Below are 15,931 nucleotides of genomic sequence, written 5' to 3'. Positions count from 1 at the left end.
ACGCGCGTAGACTTTAAACTCTTGAGATTATACGTATACGTATACGCGGCTATTAGAGAGTCATGATGAAAAAATAGTCATCCTAATCAGTTAAGTATATATATATATATATATATTACAGTATTACAATTACATGCTTATTATACATATACATATACATAGATTACAAAGTATGAAATATAAAGACGTTTCAAAGTTTGTCAACGTGCATTATAAATGATATTACGATAGAGCGAAGCCTAATGTGAATGTGATGCAATATTTGTAGTACACGGAAATGTAAATTTTTCGAGCTGAAGAAGGAAGGAAGAAAGGAATTAAGGACTAACAATTAGGCAGGAGGGTGAAAATACGTGCGACAATTTTTAGCGTTGAAAAAAGACACACCTACATCATACTTTCGTGTGTGTTTCTTTACAAAGATATGTATTGGATTGTTGTTTCCAGCAATTTTTCCGTGAAATGGAACCTTTGAAGCAAATGCCTAACTCCAACCAAGTTCTTGATATTCAAAACAGCTCGTTTAATGCTATAAAATATGTTATACCGGATTTAAAAGAGCCACGATAAAGTAAACAAAAATGAAATCATCTGCGGCATCGAATTTTTAAATGGAAGTTCGTTATTACTATACACCTCTAAGAGTTTTGATCCGTATAAAACGATCCTTCTTTCCGTCATATAGTAAAATTCTTCTACCTACCGCTATCACATGTATTTATAATTTGTCACATCGAGATCCTCCAAAAAACGGTTCACCCAAAAACATGGTATTCATTTTTCGTAAAAGAAAAAATTCCCCCGACTTTCCTGCGACGTACGTCAAACGGAAATGAAGATCTTCACTGACGTGTCTTCGATGCAGCAGGCGTACCAACCGAGGGGCTATAAAAACTCGCAGATTAAGTAACAGCAACTTCAGCCGACCAGAAAATATTTCAATTTTGAAAATATTCAAACGATTTTGGCCGATTTCAACCGATTCCAGATCGAATTTCATACTATTATCTCTGCTTGGGTTGTCAATGATTTCAACTCGTATTTTCATCAATTTTCAGCGACTTCGAACGATTCTCAAACGATTTCCTAGGAATCGCTCGACATGTAGTAGTTCGCGATTTTGAAAGTTCCAAATAGCCCCTCGATACCAATTACCCTACAACGGCAGTGAATTTCAAAATCGAACGGCAGCGCCGACCTGATCCCCCCTCCGAAAGCCGTCGACAATCTCGCGTTCTTGATCGTTGCCTCGTCTTGGCCAGGTGGGATAGAACGGCGCGGTGGAGTATCAGGAGCCGTCTCGACGAGCCCCGTCCTCGTCCTCGTCCTCGTCCTCGTCCTCCTCGTCGTCGTCGTCGAGGGAGCTCTGGGTGGCGACGCTGACGCGTCGGGGATGCCGCCTTCGGTAAGGTTCCCACTCACCCCCGGCGCTCCGCCGTCAGTGGGTCGCGATAACGTCGGGGGCGCTCTTGGTGCTCTCGATGCTGAAGGGCCGGCGCTCGAGTTCGGGCAGCTCGATGACGGCCTCGGCCCGATACCTGGGGTCGTTGCGCCTGGAGGTCGGCGTACCAGCGGTGGTTTGGTTGGAGGGAGCGCTCCCCGAGGAGTGCTGGGACCCGGCGGTCGTCCCGGTCGTTCCCGAGTCAATGGTGCTCTGCCGGGAGAACTTCCCGGGGGAGTGGAAAGGCTCGCGGTTACCCGGCTTCGGGCTCTGGAATCGCTGGTAGCTGCAGAGGTAGTCCGGAGGTTCGGGGAACCGGGGGTCGTGGAGGGACCAGCCGTGGGGCGGGGGTGGGATGAGGGCGCTGTGGCGGGTGCAGGTGGCGCTGGGACTGCAGCCACATCCGGAGCAGTGGGAACCGGAAGTCGTCCTCCGGGGTATCGGAGCGCCGTCGAAGAGGCTTTCCCTCGTCTGGCAAGCGTTGTCGCGAGTCTCGGGCTCCTCGCTCGACTCCTGAAGCCGTTCCTGGGTCGCGTTGCTCGCGTTGTTGCTGCGGTGGATGTCGTTTATCTCCATAGCCGAGTAGTCTGTCTCCCTTGCCAGCAGCTCTCGGGCGTAATCGTGCCCCATCAAGGCGCAGGAGGAACCTGTCGTTGGCGGCGGAAGCAGCTCTTTGCTTGGCGCCACTTCCAGGCTCGGAGACTCGCTGGATCCTCGATGATCGCAGGAGTCGACTCGTGTCGACGACAGAGGACATGGCGTTGTTTTACGACCGATTTCGTCCAGACGGTTCTCCCGCGACTGACGGATGTGCTCCTGCGGAGGAAACAATTAGAAGCGAGTGCGGAATTAAAAACAAGTATGGAGGAATAAATTCGAAAGTGCGGCGGGCTCTTGACGTCGCGCCACCACCGCGAATCTTGATTTTCAATCAGCTCGTCAATTTTCGAGGATAAATAACTGAATAATCATGACGAGTAACTCAGTTCTGTATACTACGGTATAGAATGACTCGTTCAAGGAATATATTCAAAAGTCTCGAACCCTGCTATTGTCATAAAAGTTATTCAGTAATCACTCAGCATAATATCAGCATAAACTTACCTATATATATATTCTCTAATTTTATTGTATTTTATTAAAATGTGGAAAAGGACAAACGACTGACATTATCCAGTTTTACCAAATAAAATATCCCCATTTACTGGCGAGAATTATTCCCAGAATATTTCGTAGACGACGTGATACTGACCGATCAATTTACTCTAGAGATTTGAAATCACCGGTCAGAATGATATTGCTTTCGAGTTCCGGTTCCGGTATAACGAAGAAGCCTTGAGACTTCAATTAACGAATATGCCGTGCTCGCTAATGGGCAAGTGATTGCTGCCGGGACCGACTCATATATTTGCAAATACAGGATTTCGAATACCGAGATTCAGCTGGACGTGAAACATACAGGGACTGAAATCTCAACTAATTGAGTATGAGCAGAGTGGCCGATTTGCGATTTGATTGCTTCGCTTACTGCGTCAGTCGAACATCCACCCGACGTATAAATTAATACGCCGACGGATGCACGAACGTTTTAAAATTCAGACGAAAGTTGACGGGGTTTTTATAGCGAGCTGAACTCGCGATGCGAAATTGCAAATTTTAATTTTCGAGTTCACTGTGTTCCGCGTTCTCGGGCAACTTGAAGAGGAAAATTTCAAAGAAATTCTCATCCCTCTTTCATCTCATTGTGATGAGCTCTGCGCGTTTCCCCGAATTTCCGATAAATGTATATACTTTAAAAAACGAAAAAAAAAAGGAACAAAGAAAAGCCCGGAGAACAGGCGGAAGTTGGTTGAAACAGCTGAAGAGTCTCGGGATTCTTATTTTCAATTACGCTCCTTCAAACAGGAAGCTTCCCTGAGCTTCTAATTGGCTGCGGAAAAAGCTGAAAACAAATTGGACGAGCCTTTTCGTAACCTCTGTTAGTCCTCACCTGGATTATCCTGTGGTCTCTGATCAGCTTCCGGACGCAGTTGAAGACGAACGCGAAGCTCATGCCGAACATTATCAGGGAGAATACGACCAGGATGATGATTATGTGTTCCGAGTTCATAGCGACGGAGCCTCCGTTGTTCTGCAGCAAAGAATAACGGAACGTATCACGTGCTTGACTCGACTTAAAATTCACCAGACAGCTGGGACGAGCCCTGATCTCGTCCCGATCCACGGGTCCAATAGATTTTGGCTCACCCTCCGGGGATCCGTCGAAAGGATGAGATCCAGAGCTCATTTTATGCCCACGGCTACGTCGCTTCGTACACAGTATCAAAGTATCTTTACGTTATACCTGACGCCGTCGTCGGTGTGGATGAGGCAGGCAGGCATAAGGTAGCTATAGACTATAAATCGCGATTGGTTATTTATCGCTGGAGTTCAGCACGTTGGATAATCAACTTGTTACGAGTGTCGCTCGCACGACTTTCTTTTCTCTCGGTTAGCGTTTCTGCACGCGTTCCTATCACTTTACTTTACGGCCGAATGGTACCTCACATTTCGATCCCCTTTTTGGTATATTACTTTATCCGATCGTCAGCCGTGCTTTGTCTTGTTGTTGGTGGAGAAGGTTTTTTGTACTTAATTCAAAAATTAACAATGGAATTGTGAACTTTCGAACTGACAAACACAGAGCGTGGATCACTACTCTGATCATGGGATTATTAAAGAATATGTATCGAGGATTCCTCGAGTCAAATCGATAGGAAACGATGCTTAATTCGAAAAAAAAATTTGTCATCTTCGTTTTACTCTTGAATTAAAAAGAAAATCGTATTTTACTAAGAGGAAGTTTCTTTTTATTTTATTTTCGACTACGAGAAACCATCGTTAAAAATAAATTCCAAAGAAATTTTTTTGAGAAACAAAGTTCAATAAAAAACATTCAATATTTTCATCCCATTTTTGAATCATTACAAAATGATGTGCTTTAGAGTCCCTGATTTTAGAAAATGTCCATCTTCGTTTCAAGAATATTTCGTCTCGACGCATTTCTACAAAATGACGGGAAAATTTAGAAAAATTAGAGGTATCAATTTTGACCGAAATAGACAAACAAAAAATCCATTGAGTACACAAGTTTTCACGACACATATTATAATCAGTCGAAATTTAGTATTTTTCTAAACATATGTCTTGCAACTTTTCTAAAGTGTGAATTGTCGCAGGTTCCACGTGGATAAGTTTATAATTTGACAAACTCTATACAGCTCGGTGTCTAACTGACATAACGGAAGCAGAAGCAAAGGGGAATTGGGAATGCAGTATCGATTGCATTTCACTTTCGTAGATGGCTTCCACAGCCTCGGGTGTCGCAGAAAATGTCCTGGAATTGTTCCCACGGTAACCAGAGTGACATAAAGAAGGAAACCAGTAACAAGCCTAACAACATCTCTTCATCTCTTTGTTCCACCGAGAGGTTGTTGATCCGGAAAAACTCGTACGCTGGGATTTTACCCAGCACCTAATCTTAAGTAACTCTCGTCATGCGAGCACTCCGGAGTTCCCGGATGGCGCAGACTCTTGTTTTACCCGCAAGCTCTTAGCGCTTTCGTTCTACCCGTTGTTTCCTCCTGTTTTACTCGCACTCTTTATCACTCTTGTTTGGAAAAAGCGTCGCAAACAACGTGCATAACGTGACGCTGCGGTTTCATGCTACATATGACTCTCCTGCACCTGGTTTCGCAAACAAGACCGCGGGGCGTTCGAGTATCGATCCGATCCCTGATCCGCGGTGATAACGAGCAGCGTTTGGGGCCAAAACCACCCGATCGGTTCACCGTAATCACGCGAATACCAGTCATCGGTGCAATACGCGGAATGGGGCTCTAATCGGCGGTGAATATACCTACACGCTTTGCACGTATAGCTGAACGTTTATGTAGCACATGGTGAAAATGAAGCTGTATATCCAATGGAAAATTGATATTTTGAATGACCATGAATTATTCGTCGCGCGGATTACGTCATTTGGATGAAAATGATGCTCACCCCGCACGTCGCGGGCTCCTCGTCTGTTCGGAAACGGCAGTTGTCGTTTCCGTTGCACTTCAGAGTGTCATTGATGCATCTTGCGTCGTCGCAGTCGAATTCTCCTTCACGGCATTCTGCAATTTTTACATGAAATTCAAAATCAATTCAAATTTTATGATTCAAATGCATTTTGGAAATTTTCACTCGGATGGATCGAGTTTTGAAACTCGAAACTTTTTCCGATAGACGTGAAACTTCAACGCGATATCAATAACATTTCAGCGTACATTATTCTCTATCCACCTTTGGATTCGTTGTATTTTACCACGGTTCTCATATGTTTGTTTGAAATTCCGCCAAAAATTGTAGTGCTATTAAAAAAGTTTCTCGCGTCACAATTCTGCAGGTATAAACATTGAAAACAAAAGGTGCAAGAATATTTTCAACCTGATTATTAAGTATGAAATTATTCCCTTAATATGCAGAATAAGTTATAACCAAAGTGAATATTCAAATAATTAGAACTTGAAAATTTATCTAAATATTGTCAATTGCATGTATATAGCATAATTTGATATTTAATCGTCAGATTGAAAAGTGGATGTTAACTGTTTGTCACTGTCGACATTGTTTTTGCAAAATATGTGATTGTGAATTAGAAGTTAGACGTTTTGTTTTTTCTTGTTTTAAACAACCCTATAATTTTTTAAAAACTTTCGAGTTTCATGGTCTCACCGTTAATTGGAAAAAATTTCGGCTACGTATCATGAGGATGCAGACTCACTCGAATTCTCGCCCCCCTTTTCTCTAAAGGCAGTGACGAGAAATGTGAAGGTGCTATTGAGAGCCCTTGGCTCAGCGTAATACCGGAGATAAAGGGTGTTGGTTTCAGTGCTGACGAGGTCTGCGGTGCTTCCGCAGAAATTCTTGAGCCGGGAGGGCAGGTCAGTCCGCTCCCCGAAGATGTCGACGAAGTTGCTGTCACACTCGTTCGGCCTCTGCAGTTTGAATTTCGTAAAAGAAAGCTGGATCTGTAGGAAGATGAAGGATAAACGAAAGTTACTGACTTAGTTCTGATTCGAGCTCCGAACCTGCTTTGAAACCTGACGCCAAACTACCTTCCATCCCGCTTCGACATTCACGGACCACATACAGTCAAGAGCCACTCCGTTCTTCTCAGCTATATTTTTCTGATCCTCTACTTCCTCGCTGTTGATGTTTGCCTCGAATCCCGTTTTATTTATCATACAGGACTCCGGCTCCGGTATCACCTCTTTGGATTAAACAGACACAATGTTTGTCTTTTAAAACAAGGATCCGGACTTTTAATGGGTATTTTAGATGCATGGTCAAACAAGTCTCGACATTCATTTTTAGTAGGTTCAACGGTCAGAGTATCGCTTCATCTTATATCAAAACCATGAACTGTTACTGAACACTCATTACTTACAGCAATCGTGCCACTAAAATGGACAAGGAATGAATGAGCTTCAACGCGTCAAAATATTCTTGGAACTCTACTGTAAGCTGAAAAATATGTTTTTATGCCATGGGCATTGAAAAGTTCACTTTTTGTGGCATTTTTCGTTGCGTAAAGCGAACAAAGTTGCGGAATAAAGTCTTTATTCCGCAGTTTTGATGCGCAGTTCGAAGTGCGCATCCCAAACTGCCGAATAAAGTAGCTTCGTCGAACAGATCGCGACATAACCTCACTCTTCGTTTTGCTTTTCAATGCCCATACCGTAAAAAATATTGTATGTGGCATGCCCGTAAACCGTTTTTTGGCTCGGATAATTTGAGTACTCGCTTCCGGCTCGCCTTCAGCTCGTCCTGAAATATTTATCCTTGCCAAAAAAACAGGCGGTTTACGGGCATGCCACATAAATAGCTATTCTTTGCATCTACGAGGCATTGAAGTAACAGTTCAGAATATTTATCAGAAAATGACTAAGGAATGGTATCGGGGTATGGAAATTGATTTGATCTCAACCTAAGCGACTTACTATCCATGGGCCGGGGTATCATGCTCCAAACGGCCTTGAATCCCCCGTACTCGATGTTCTCGTCACTGTGAAATCGGAGCCAGAGGTACCGTGACTGCGAAATGACCACGGGGGGAAAATCCTTGCCACACCAATGAAAAATCTCTTTGGCAAATCCGTGTTGTCCGTCACGAACCTCCAGGAAGTCGAAGCGACAGCCGTCACTCGGCTCCATGTCAAACCGATCCCGGAAGTCGAGCTTCAGAAGCATGCCCTTGTCCGCTGGCAGGAAAAAGGATCTTTCTTTACTTGTTCTTTCGGTCAAGGATGGGCTTTGGCTTATATTGATCGGAATTTTCACACCAATTTCAATGCTGAGAGAGAGAGGGAGGGAGAGAAAGCGGGTATAAATCAACATGCGCGTTTCACGGCGGCTGCCGTTTGGCTCGGCCGATGACTTTAAAGAGATTCTTTGACAGCTTTGACGTTACCTCTGGAGTGGAATAGTAACTCAATTTGAGCAGCAGCCCCGAGCGAGCAGACCTGACTCATCGTGTACCACATCAGAGGCATTGAGAGGCAAACTTTTCAAGCGGAAAGCTTCAAACGTCTCTTCGCCATCTGCGGAGTTGTATTTCATCGTCATAAAGTTAAGTGGAAGCTTCAGTCAGGCTCCGACCAGACGTGACTGTGCATATCGATTCACACACTACGCTGTTGACATTCCTGACCAAAGTTTCCAGTTTGCCCAAAAGTATCATCACCGAAACATCAAACGGAACACGAATTTTCTCGGTGTGTTTAGACTCGTTTTTCGAAACCACGATGCAAACTGACACCATAAAAATAGCGTGATCTACTCGTAAAACCAATGCCTACGGCTCACACGTCAAACACTGACGAGGATACAGAGAGTGAATACACTCGACTGACTCTTGACTGTCGCGGATGTGTCAAAAGCAAATTAATGGCCTGCAATGAGAGCGATTGAAGCGAAGCTTTTTGCCCTCTGCAAATGACATCGTTTCGTGTACCTATTATACCATCGAGCTTACAATGCATTTGCCCTGGCGAATAAAAGCTCATCCGTTAAAGCAGCCACCCGAGCAGCCATCCCTGGAGAGGTACGTGAGAATGCACCTTTGAGTGTACACGTGCAATTGTTGCTATCTGTAGAAATGCGCGGATGTATCGATCCAGGAAGTATAGATACAAAGTTCATCGATCTTAGCAAAGAGAAATAGTGTCTTGCTCGAGTAAAATTCCTTTTGAAGAAGACAAGACTCGGAATCATCGTTTCGTCAAGGTGAAAGGAGTACGCGGATTGTACAGTAGAGATAAAATACGATGCTGATAATGAAACGCATCTTTATGCGATGATATATTAGCTAGTCTTTACTAATCAAACTGCCTCGTGATCTGAATAAGTCCTTTGAAGATTTGGTTTGAACAGTGCCCTCAATCTTCACGTTCTGCCATTCAACACCAATCGCAGATGTACCAGACCGAAGGTGGAAGCCATCTTAATTAACGTTTTACACCTCGTTCTAATAGAAGAACCACGTGTAAGAAACATTTAACAAAATATGAATATGAAGAAAAAAATGTGAAATTTTCTAATTCTGATTAGGACGTAGACTTGAAATCATTTATTAGTATAAAAATTATCTGACTGAAAATACCCAGTGAATAAATTATGAATGAGAGCCAGATGGCTGAACAGCTATTTGAAAATGTATCTACCCCCAATTGTTATTCAAGTAAAAGATATTTAAATTATTATATACCTTGTTGGAAATGAGGGCATTATTATCCATTATTGTCGCAGAATTTGTACCGCAATAATTCCAGGAATAATTAATTTTACTTCGACATCGAAAATGCCTTGTTATTCTTCAAACCTCGACAACATTGGCGTGTATTTCACGAGCTTCGAAACAATTCCCTATGAATTCTGTGCTGACTCGTGGGCTTGATAACAGCAAAAAATTGTCCACTTCGGAATTGCGGTGTGTTTCTATATTTACCCGGAGCCACGTCCGCGGAGACGAAACTTAAATTTACGCTTGTCGCATACTTCGCGTGGGCTTTTTCGATCTCTGAGCCAAGTCTAGGTCCCATTCATGGCCGGGCCGGTGTCCTTGGCGAGTTTGTCTACTCTGCAAGACGGCTATATGTTCATTTACATCGAGCAGAAATGTGGCTAAGAATGAATCGTCAATTTTCAATATATTTTTTCCGCCAACGGTCCATTTTCACACCTTCGATAAATCGCGAATGGTTCAAATGAGTCTCACAAAAACTGCCGGCAAGTTTCCATCTTGCATTCGATGTTTGCTTTCTGTTACGTTACAGTGCTGATTGATTGGTCTTGTTTAACTTCAGTTTACTGCCATTACTCATCTTTATCGTATTGTTATGTGTTACTTTTGTTTTATACGATCTCATCCCATCTCTTCCAAGATACTCGTAGAATACTGGTCTTCGCGATCATGCGACGACGAGTTGTCTTTTCCACTCAACTCGTTTTCCCACACTCCTGCCTTCTTTTCTCTCTCTCTCTCTCTCTCTCTCGGCTATACTGTTTCTCTGCCGTTTTATCGACTTCACAAGTCAATTGAATTCACTGCACCACCAGAGAGCTCAATTACTCTTCTGTGAAGCTTATATACGGTATCGACCATCGAAGGGATCGACACATCAGTGTATCGCGCTCAATTCATCCAACACATCAATTTAGCCGTAGCAAAGATTAAACGATATCCTCACGTGGCCATGGTATAAAAAAAGACATGGACAAGGCTTACTTTGGTCACACAATTTCGGTGATTCGGTATAAATTCCGGGGCTTATAACGCTCTCATTTCCTCCATTCATAACCTTCGTCAGATACTATTGAACTACATCGAAAGCGTGGATGAAAAGATAACGCGGACTCGCAAAGCTTAGTCCAGTCTTTGAAATATCCCGAAAGTCTCTATAATGCGGCGATGCATGTCTATAGCCGACTGGTAATCCTGCCCATGGAGACTACATAAGGAGACCTAACTCAAATGAATGAATTGACACAAAACATGTCACTGTAATAATTCACATCAGGTTTATTTCTAGTACCACTAGCGTCGCTAGTGTTCCTGTTGCACCAAAGTGTCATTGGTTGCAGGGATGCCCAAGATCGACTAATCGATGATCCTGCGAATGATCCTACTCCTTCCACTGTCTTCGGTGCATACGGAACACCAGTCCCACCTTATTTCAGTCAACTATTTGTTTACATGTAGTTCGATCTCCTCATGGTAATCTCTACTACCTCCCTCCCCCTCTCCCCCCCCCCATCCTGGTCACGTGGCGCAAAGGGTGGTAAATTCTTGAACGGTATTAGTGCCGGGGAGTGTACATCGAGATCGAGGCATGCGCTTCGGATAGGGTGGTTGTCCCTGGGCGCCCAATAAATCTCCTCCCCCTCCTTCCTCCCACCCCCTGCCTCTCCCGCCTCTCATTCTCGACTGCGGAGTTGGTGGCAGCCAGAGGGAGTCGAATTCGCGGAAATTGTGGGAGGGTGTTATGGGTGCGGCTGTCGGCACGTTCGTTGCTCCTGTCTGTCGTTTCGGCCGATCGTCGCGAAATGGTCCGAGCTATTTTTCATTCCATCAGCCAGCCGGCCAGGCGGCCGTCTGGTATGCCGTCGAGACCCAGCAAGAATAAACATCCTGGACTCTCGACGTCCTGATGTGCCGACGATCAAATATAAAACAAACGCCTCTGTCCGACACGCGTTCCTCCGTCCTGACGGTGGGGATTCGGGGAACATTTAATCTTCCGACTTGCTCGCGGATCGTCTACTCTGCTGGCTCTCTTTTCTTCTGGATGGTGGCCGCGGGCCTGGAACCGGAGTGATTACATCGGATAATTGCATGCCATTTACTCGAGAAATTTTATTCCCCTTTCACCAATCTCCTCTTTCATTCAGCCCCTTTCGCGTCCGTTTTCAGTTTTAATCCCTTCCTGTACGCGATTGTTGTGCTTGTAATCCCTGCGGCGGAGGGTACGATTTGTGATTTTGAAAATTTTCTTGAAAAAATATTGGCGATACACGAGGATGCTGTAGTTAGGTCTTACAGAATTCTGTTTTGTCTGATATCAAAGGCTGTGCATCGCAACGCAAAATTGTATGTGAGAACCGAAACTTTATGTGCAATTTTGAACGAAAAAACTCAGTGGTACATTTTAATTTTACGCAAAAATATGTTGGTGTGTTTTTGTTGAGGATAATATGTAGAATACGACTGTTATCCTCTTTTTTGCATTCTTATGCATATAGCCTCTGATAACATCAAAAATAGAAAACATTCAACGAAGTCGGTAAAAACTGACCATAGAACCCCCTTAAGGATATTATATTGTACACAAGGTATTCTGTGCCAAGGTAGTGAATAATTTATCCTGGCATATGTTTTTTTTTTTTTATTATAGTAAAACCTACTAACAGTCATTTTGCAGCCCACACGAGTTTTAAAATCTTTCGCGAAAACGTACCTATTGACTTTGCGAAACCACAAGTGGAATTATTTGGTCCCTCGTTTAGAAAATGTCTCATAACAATCCTTGTAGCTTTGTCTTGAAAGCATAGAAGAAATTAGGCCGTTGGAGGTTTTTGCGAGCCTCCGCATCGTCACGTACATTGAAATACACAATTTCGAGGCTTGCGTATGGTATACAAATAACCGTGCCAATAGTCGTATAATTTTACTCGAACCGTCTCGGACCCTCGGCGGCGCCCATATCGTCTCCGTATTTTAGGTGGCTCTTAGACCCAGATTCGAGCTAGGCGGAAACGGCAGATAAAGTGAATCCTAACGATGCGTCGGGGTTGAATAATTCCCTGGATAACCAAAGACGACAGGCTGCAGACGTTGGGGACTCGGAATGAAGAGCTATACCTATAAGTAAGGGAGAAAAAGAAAGCCGAGCATTTTTATTCCTAGGTGGATGGATGTATGCTGCAATGTGAACGGTCGGAAAGTCCCTTAAGAGCACTCGCCCGATTACAAAGGTGATGGAGAAAGGCGACGGTGTCGGATGGCCAAGTCATTCGCACATATCGTATAACCCCCTTACGCGCAAGCCAGGGTGTATATACGTACCTACTTCGGCGAAAGCTGAGAGTTCAAAAGTTTGTTAGACTGCAGTGTGAGCATGAGCTAACGTCCGAGGTATAATCGTGAGATACCGGACACATAAAAGAAGTGAACTTAAGTAAACTCCCAGATCAAGTAGAAACTTGCAGCACCGCGCCGCCGTGATCTCAAACAAAACAACGATAACGTACGCGTTTAATCTAAAAGTTCGGAGGCGAATACTTCCGTTACAATCTGGAAATAAAAATTTATATAGCTAGACTATTACCGGATCGCTAGTGCATTTACATTTTCTACATCGTCAATTGAATCGATAAACCCATCTGAACAGGTCGTAAAGTGTAAACTACCCCACTTGTCTAATCGTAAGCACTGCTTTTAGATACCGGTATTTTCGATAATGTATGTGCTCGAGGGTTCTCTGAACCATTCGGAAGGTCCAAAGTCAAGGTTAAAATAAATGATGGAGAGAAACTCTTGGAGAATTCATAGCCTTGGTTCTTCTTTTGAGTATGAGCTAGAGAAAAATATCGAAAAGGGATGATCAGAAACTGGCAGAAATTATAAATTCGAAAACCTGAGGATATCAGAAGAGAGAAATTCGTCAATCAACGCGATTTTCCCCACGTATTCGTCAACTCGCGCAGACGTCTGCCGCAATGAGTTTAGCGAAGTGACAAAGCCGCCTAGAACACAGGTGCTGAGAAGTTGGACCTTGGGGCTGTTGTATAATAACTTGTTGCGGACAGGGTGCATCAAAGTTGTGCAGATAGTGCGATGGGAAGTAGGTGGCTCATGATAATCAATAGATGCGATGGCTGCTCGTCGAGAGCCAAGAGCTACCAAGATTAGGCCATTCGAAGTAGAGCTGAAACAGCCATGCGGAAGAAGAAGAAGAATAAGAGGAGCATGAAGAAATAGAGCTGGGACAGTTGGCCGTTTGATTTTTCCGCTGATTCCATAAGTCGAGGATGGGAATGAGGACGACGTCGAAAATGCCGGGTGAATTCGACGAGAAATCGAGGTTCGCAGTTTATCTGCAAAACCGGAGACTGTGTTTACGTATACGAGCCGGGGTAAACATCCCCAATCCGAATGCGAATTGCCAATTCCAGCTCCGGGACCGCGGCGCGTTTTCTTCTCTAGTCCCGCTTTCCGCCCATCTTGATGAGGCTTGACCTATCGCGAATTCTTTTTCCCAGGGTCACCGTGTCACCCGGAAATAGTCTGTCTTCGCCGCGCTGCAAAAGATAAGGTGGTAGAAAACAAGGCTTATTTTCAGCTGCGACGTTTTTTTTCTTTTCACTCTTGATCGGCTAGTCCCAAAACAGTCTTCTATCTTTTGAGATAAGGAGAGGAAGGCAAGACTGGAGTCTGCAGTTTGCGTTGGTGCTGCATGCGCGGCTTAATCCTGCGGGTTTTATCTGCACCGATGAAATCAGCCCGCAACCAGTGGACACCTGAGTCGAAATTTTGGCCCTAATGTAATCCTGCAAGGACCTACGTTCGGTAGGGGGTGAATAGTACTAACAAGAGATCCTATTTTAGGTCTAAACTTGGCAGATATTTCCATTTCTTCCACTGTAACGTTTAAAGTAGGACGTATTTAGGACCTTTGCAGATCATCTTCTGTATCTTTTACCGTGGAATGTAGTATATTCAGTACAAAATTATCGCATACAGCGAATATCGGTGTACATGAATCATCCGAGGACAGTACGTCTAATAATTTAGCATGATATTGAATAACCTTGTAACTATGCAGCAAGATGCGAGGTACTATAGTTATTGAAAATGTCTATCGTTTTCCCTTGTCACGTGACTGTTGTTTCAATTATAATAAAATTCATACTGCGAGTTTAACATTTTCATTGTGATCTATTGATTCCATATTTAATTAAAATGAAATCTCTAAATGATCAACATCTTGCCATATGAGTAAATGCTAATCGTAAATGACAGTCCAACTAGAAATACTCGGGGTCGGTCCTCGCGCTCACATTATATTAATCCGCTGCACACTTTCAAATACGAGAACAAAATGCGCTCGAGCGCCCCTAGCGGTGGACGCACAAGTTACTCAAGAGTAAGTCAGAATTACGAAATCAAACTGGTTGATTAATGAGTAAACAGGCTTCACTTCGGAGGATTTGGACACCTATATAAGTATAAATATCAAGCTGGTAGGTCTCTCAAGGTTCTGAACATGACTGGGGCTAAAAATTTAACCTCTAGAGGACCAAAAACCCCATAAATCGGCTCGCCTTGTGATATGAACTTTGTATATAGTTGATACATGATAGCAGACATTGATTTGGGCACTTTTCAAGGGCGATTTCAACCTCAAATCCCGGCCGTCTAAAGGCTAATAATAAAGCTTTACTTAGTATCTGCAGGTCTACCCTGGGGTACCGAAATTTCGACTAGGGCAGAAAGTGAAAATAATGGCTCTAATCGGGTGGATCATGCAGCTGTGAATAGCTTCCAATCATCAGAACTAAATAATTCAAATCTCGAGTGAAACGAAGAGCTTGAGTGTGCGCTCGGGGACCGAAGCAATATGCAAATGGCGGCAGTAGGCAGACTTGAATGTTTCCGGTAGGAGGAGGCAGGATATGGGTTCAGCGACTTCATTAAATAGACGCGGTTGATCGCTTACGCCAATCCAAAATCCCGAGCGAAGAGGTAGCGGAACCGTAAGGACCATTCCCTTTTCATTAGAATTTCCCTCCGAGAGACTTGGCTGACTTAACTTGGCTCAACAGATCCGGCTGCACCTTGCGATGGAATCAAAGTCTCAGCTTGGACGTAACATTAGTCTCTACATCAACTTTTAAAGAAACCAAATATTTGATGAGGACAACGATGTAGTCTAATCAATAGGGGTTTTTGCCCTACGAAAGGTGTTCTAGAAATAGTTTTGATGTGTGTCATTTAGTTCCGGGCCCCGATGAAAAATCCGCGTTCCGCCATCTTGGATTAAAAGTACAAAAAGTTGGTTTTTTCAAAATAATTTCTCCACCGTTATACTGAATTCTCTACATTTTCTTAACAAGTTATTTTGAAAGAACAAATTTTTTGTACCTTTAATTAAAGATGTTTGTACTATTTTTTTCTTTTTCCACTAAATAATGCAACCCTGCACACACAAACAAACACTTCCTATCGCTTTGCCAAAGTCTTGAGCGAGGAACTTGTAATAAAACTCGAACTCATCAAATTCCCACCAAACTTCTTAATCCTCGCAGTAGATATAAAAGTTCTCTTGTCTAATAGGCGGCGGAAACTTTTCCAGTCAAAGTAAAACTCGCGAATCTATTTATCTATCTATAAAACACTTCCAGAGT

The 15,931-nt window shown here is 43.5% G+C and overlaps 1 protein-coding gene across 1 annotated transcript in view; it reads right to left on the bottom strand.

Annotated features, from left to right (window-relative positions):
* Positions 1-1,303: 1,303 nt before the first annotated feature.
* The window catches only part of LOC124407084, a 33,149-nt gene continuing 18,521 nt past the window's right edge, over positions 1,304-15,931 (bottom strand). Inside the window, exons 4-9 of the mRNA XM_046882905.1 lie at positions 7,468-7,728; positions 6,583-6,737; positions 6,249-6,495; positions 5,483-5,598; positions 3,432-3,572; positions 1,304-2,257 (exon numbers count right to left, since the gene is read on the bottom strand). Of these exons, the coding sequence (XP_046738861.1) occupies positions 1,439-2,257; positions 3,432-3,572; positions 5,483-5,598; positions 6,249-6,495; positions 6,583-6,737; positions 7,468-7,728 (1,739 nt within the window). The 3' untranslated portion in view covers positions 1,304-1,438. The remainder of the gene's footprint in view (positions 2,258-3,431; positions 3,573-5,482; positions 5,599-6,248; positions 6,496-6,582; positions 6,738-7,467; positions 7,729-15,931) is intronic.

This window comes from Diprion similis, chromosome 6 (genome assembly GCF_021155765.1).
Source record: "Diprion similis isolate iyDipSimi1 chromosome 6, iyDipSimi1.1, whole genome shotgun sequence".
Taxonomy (NCBI): domain Eukaryota; kingdom Metazoa; phylum Arthropoda; class Insecta; order Hymenoptera; family Diprionidae; genus Diprion; species Diprion similis.
This window is presented reverse-complemented; position numbering and strand designations above follow the sequence as displayed.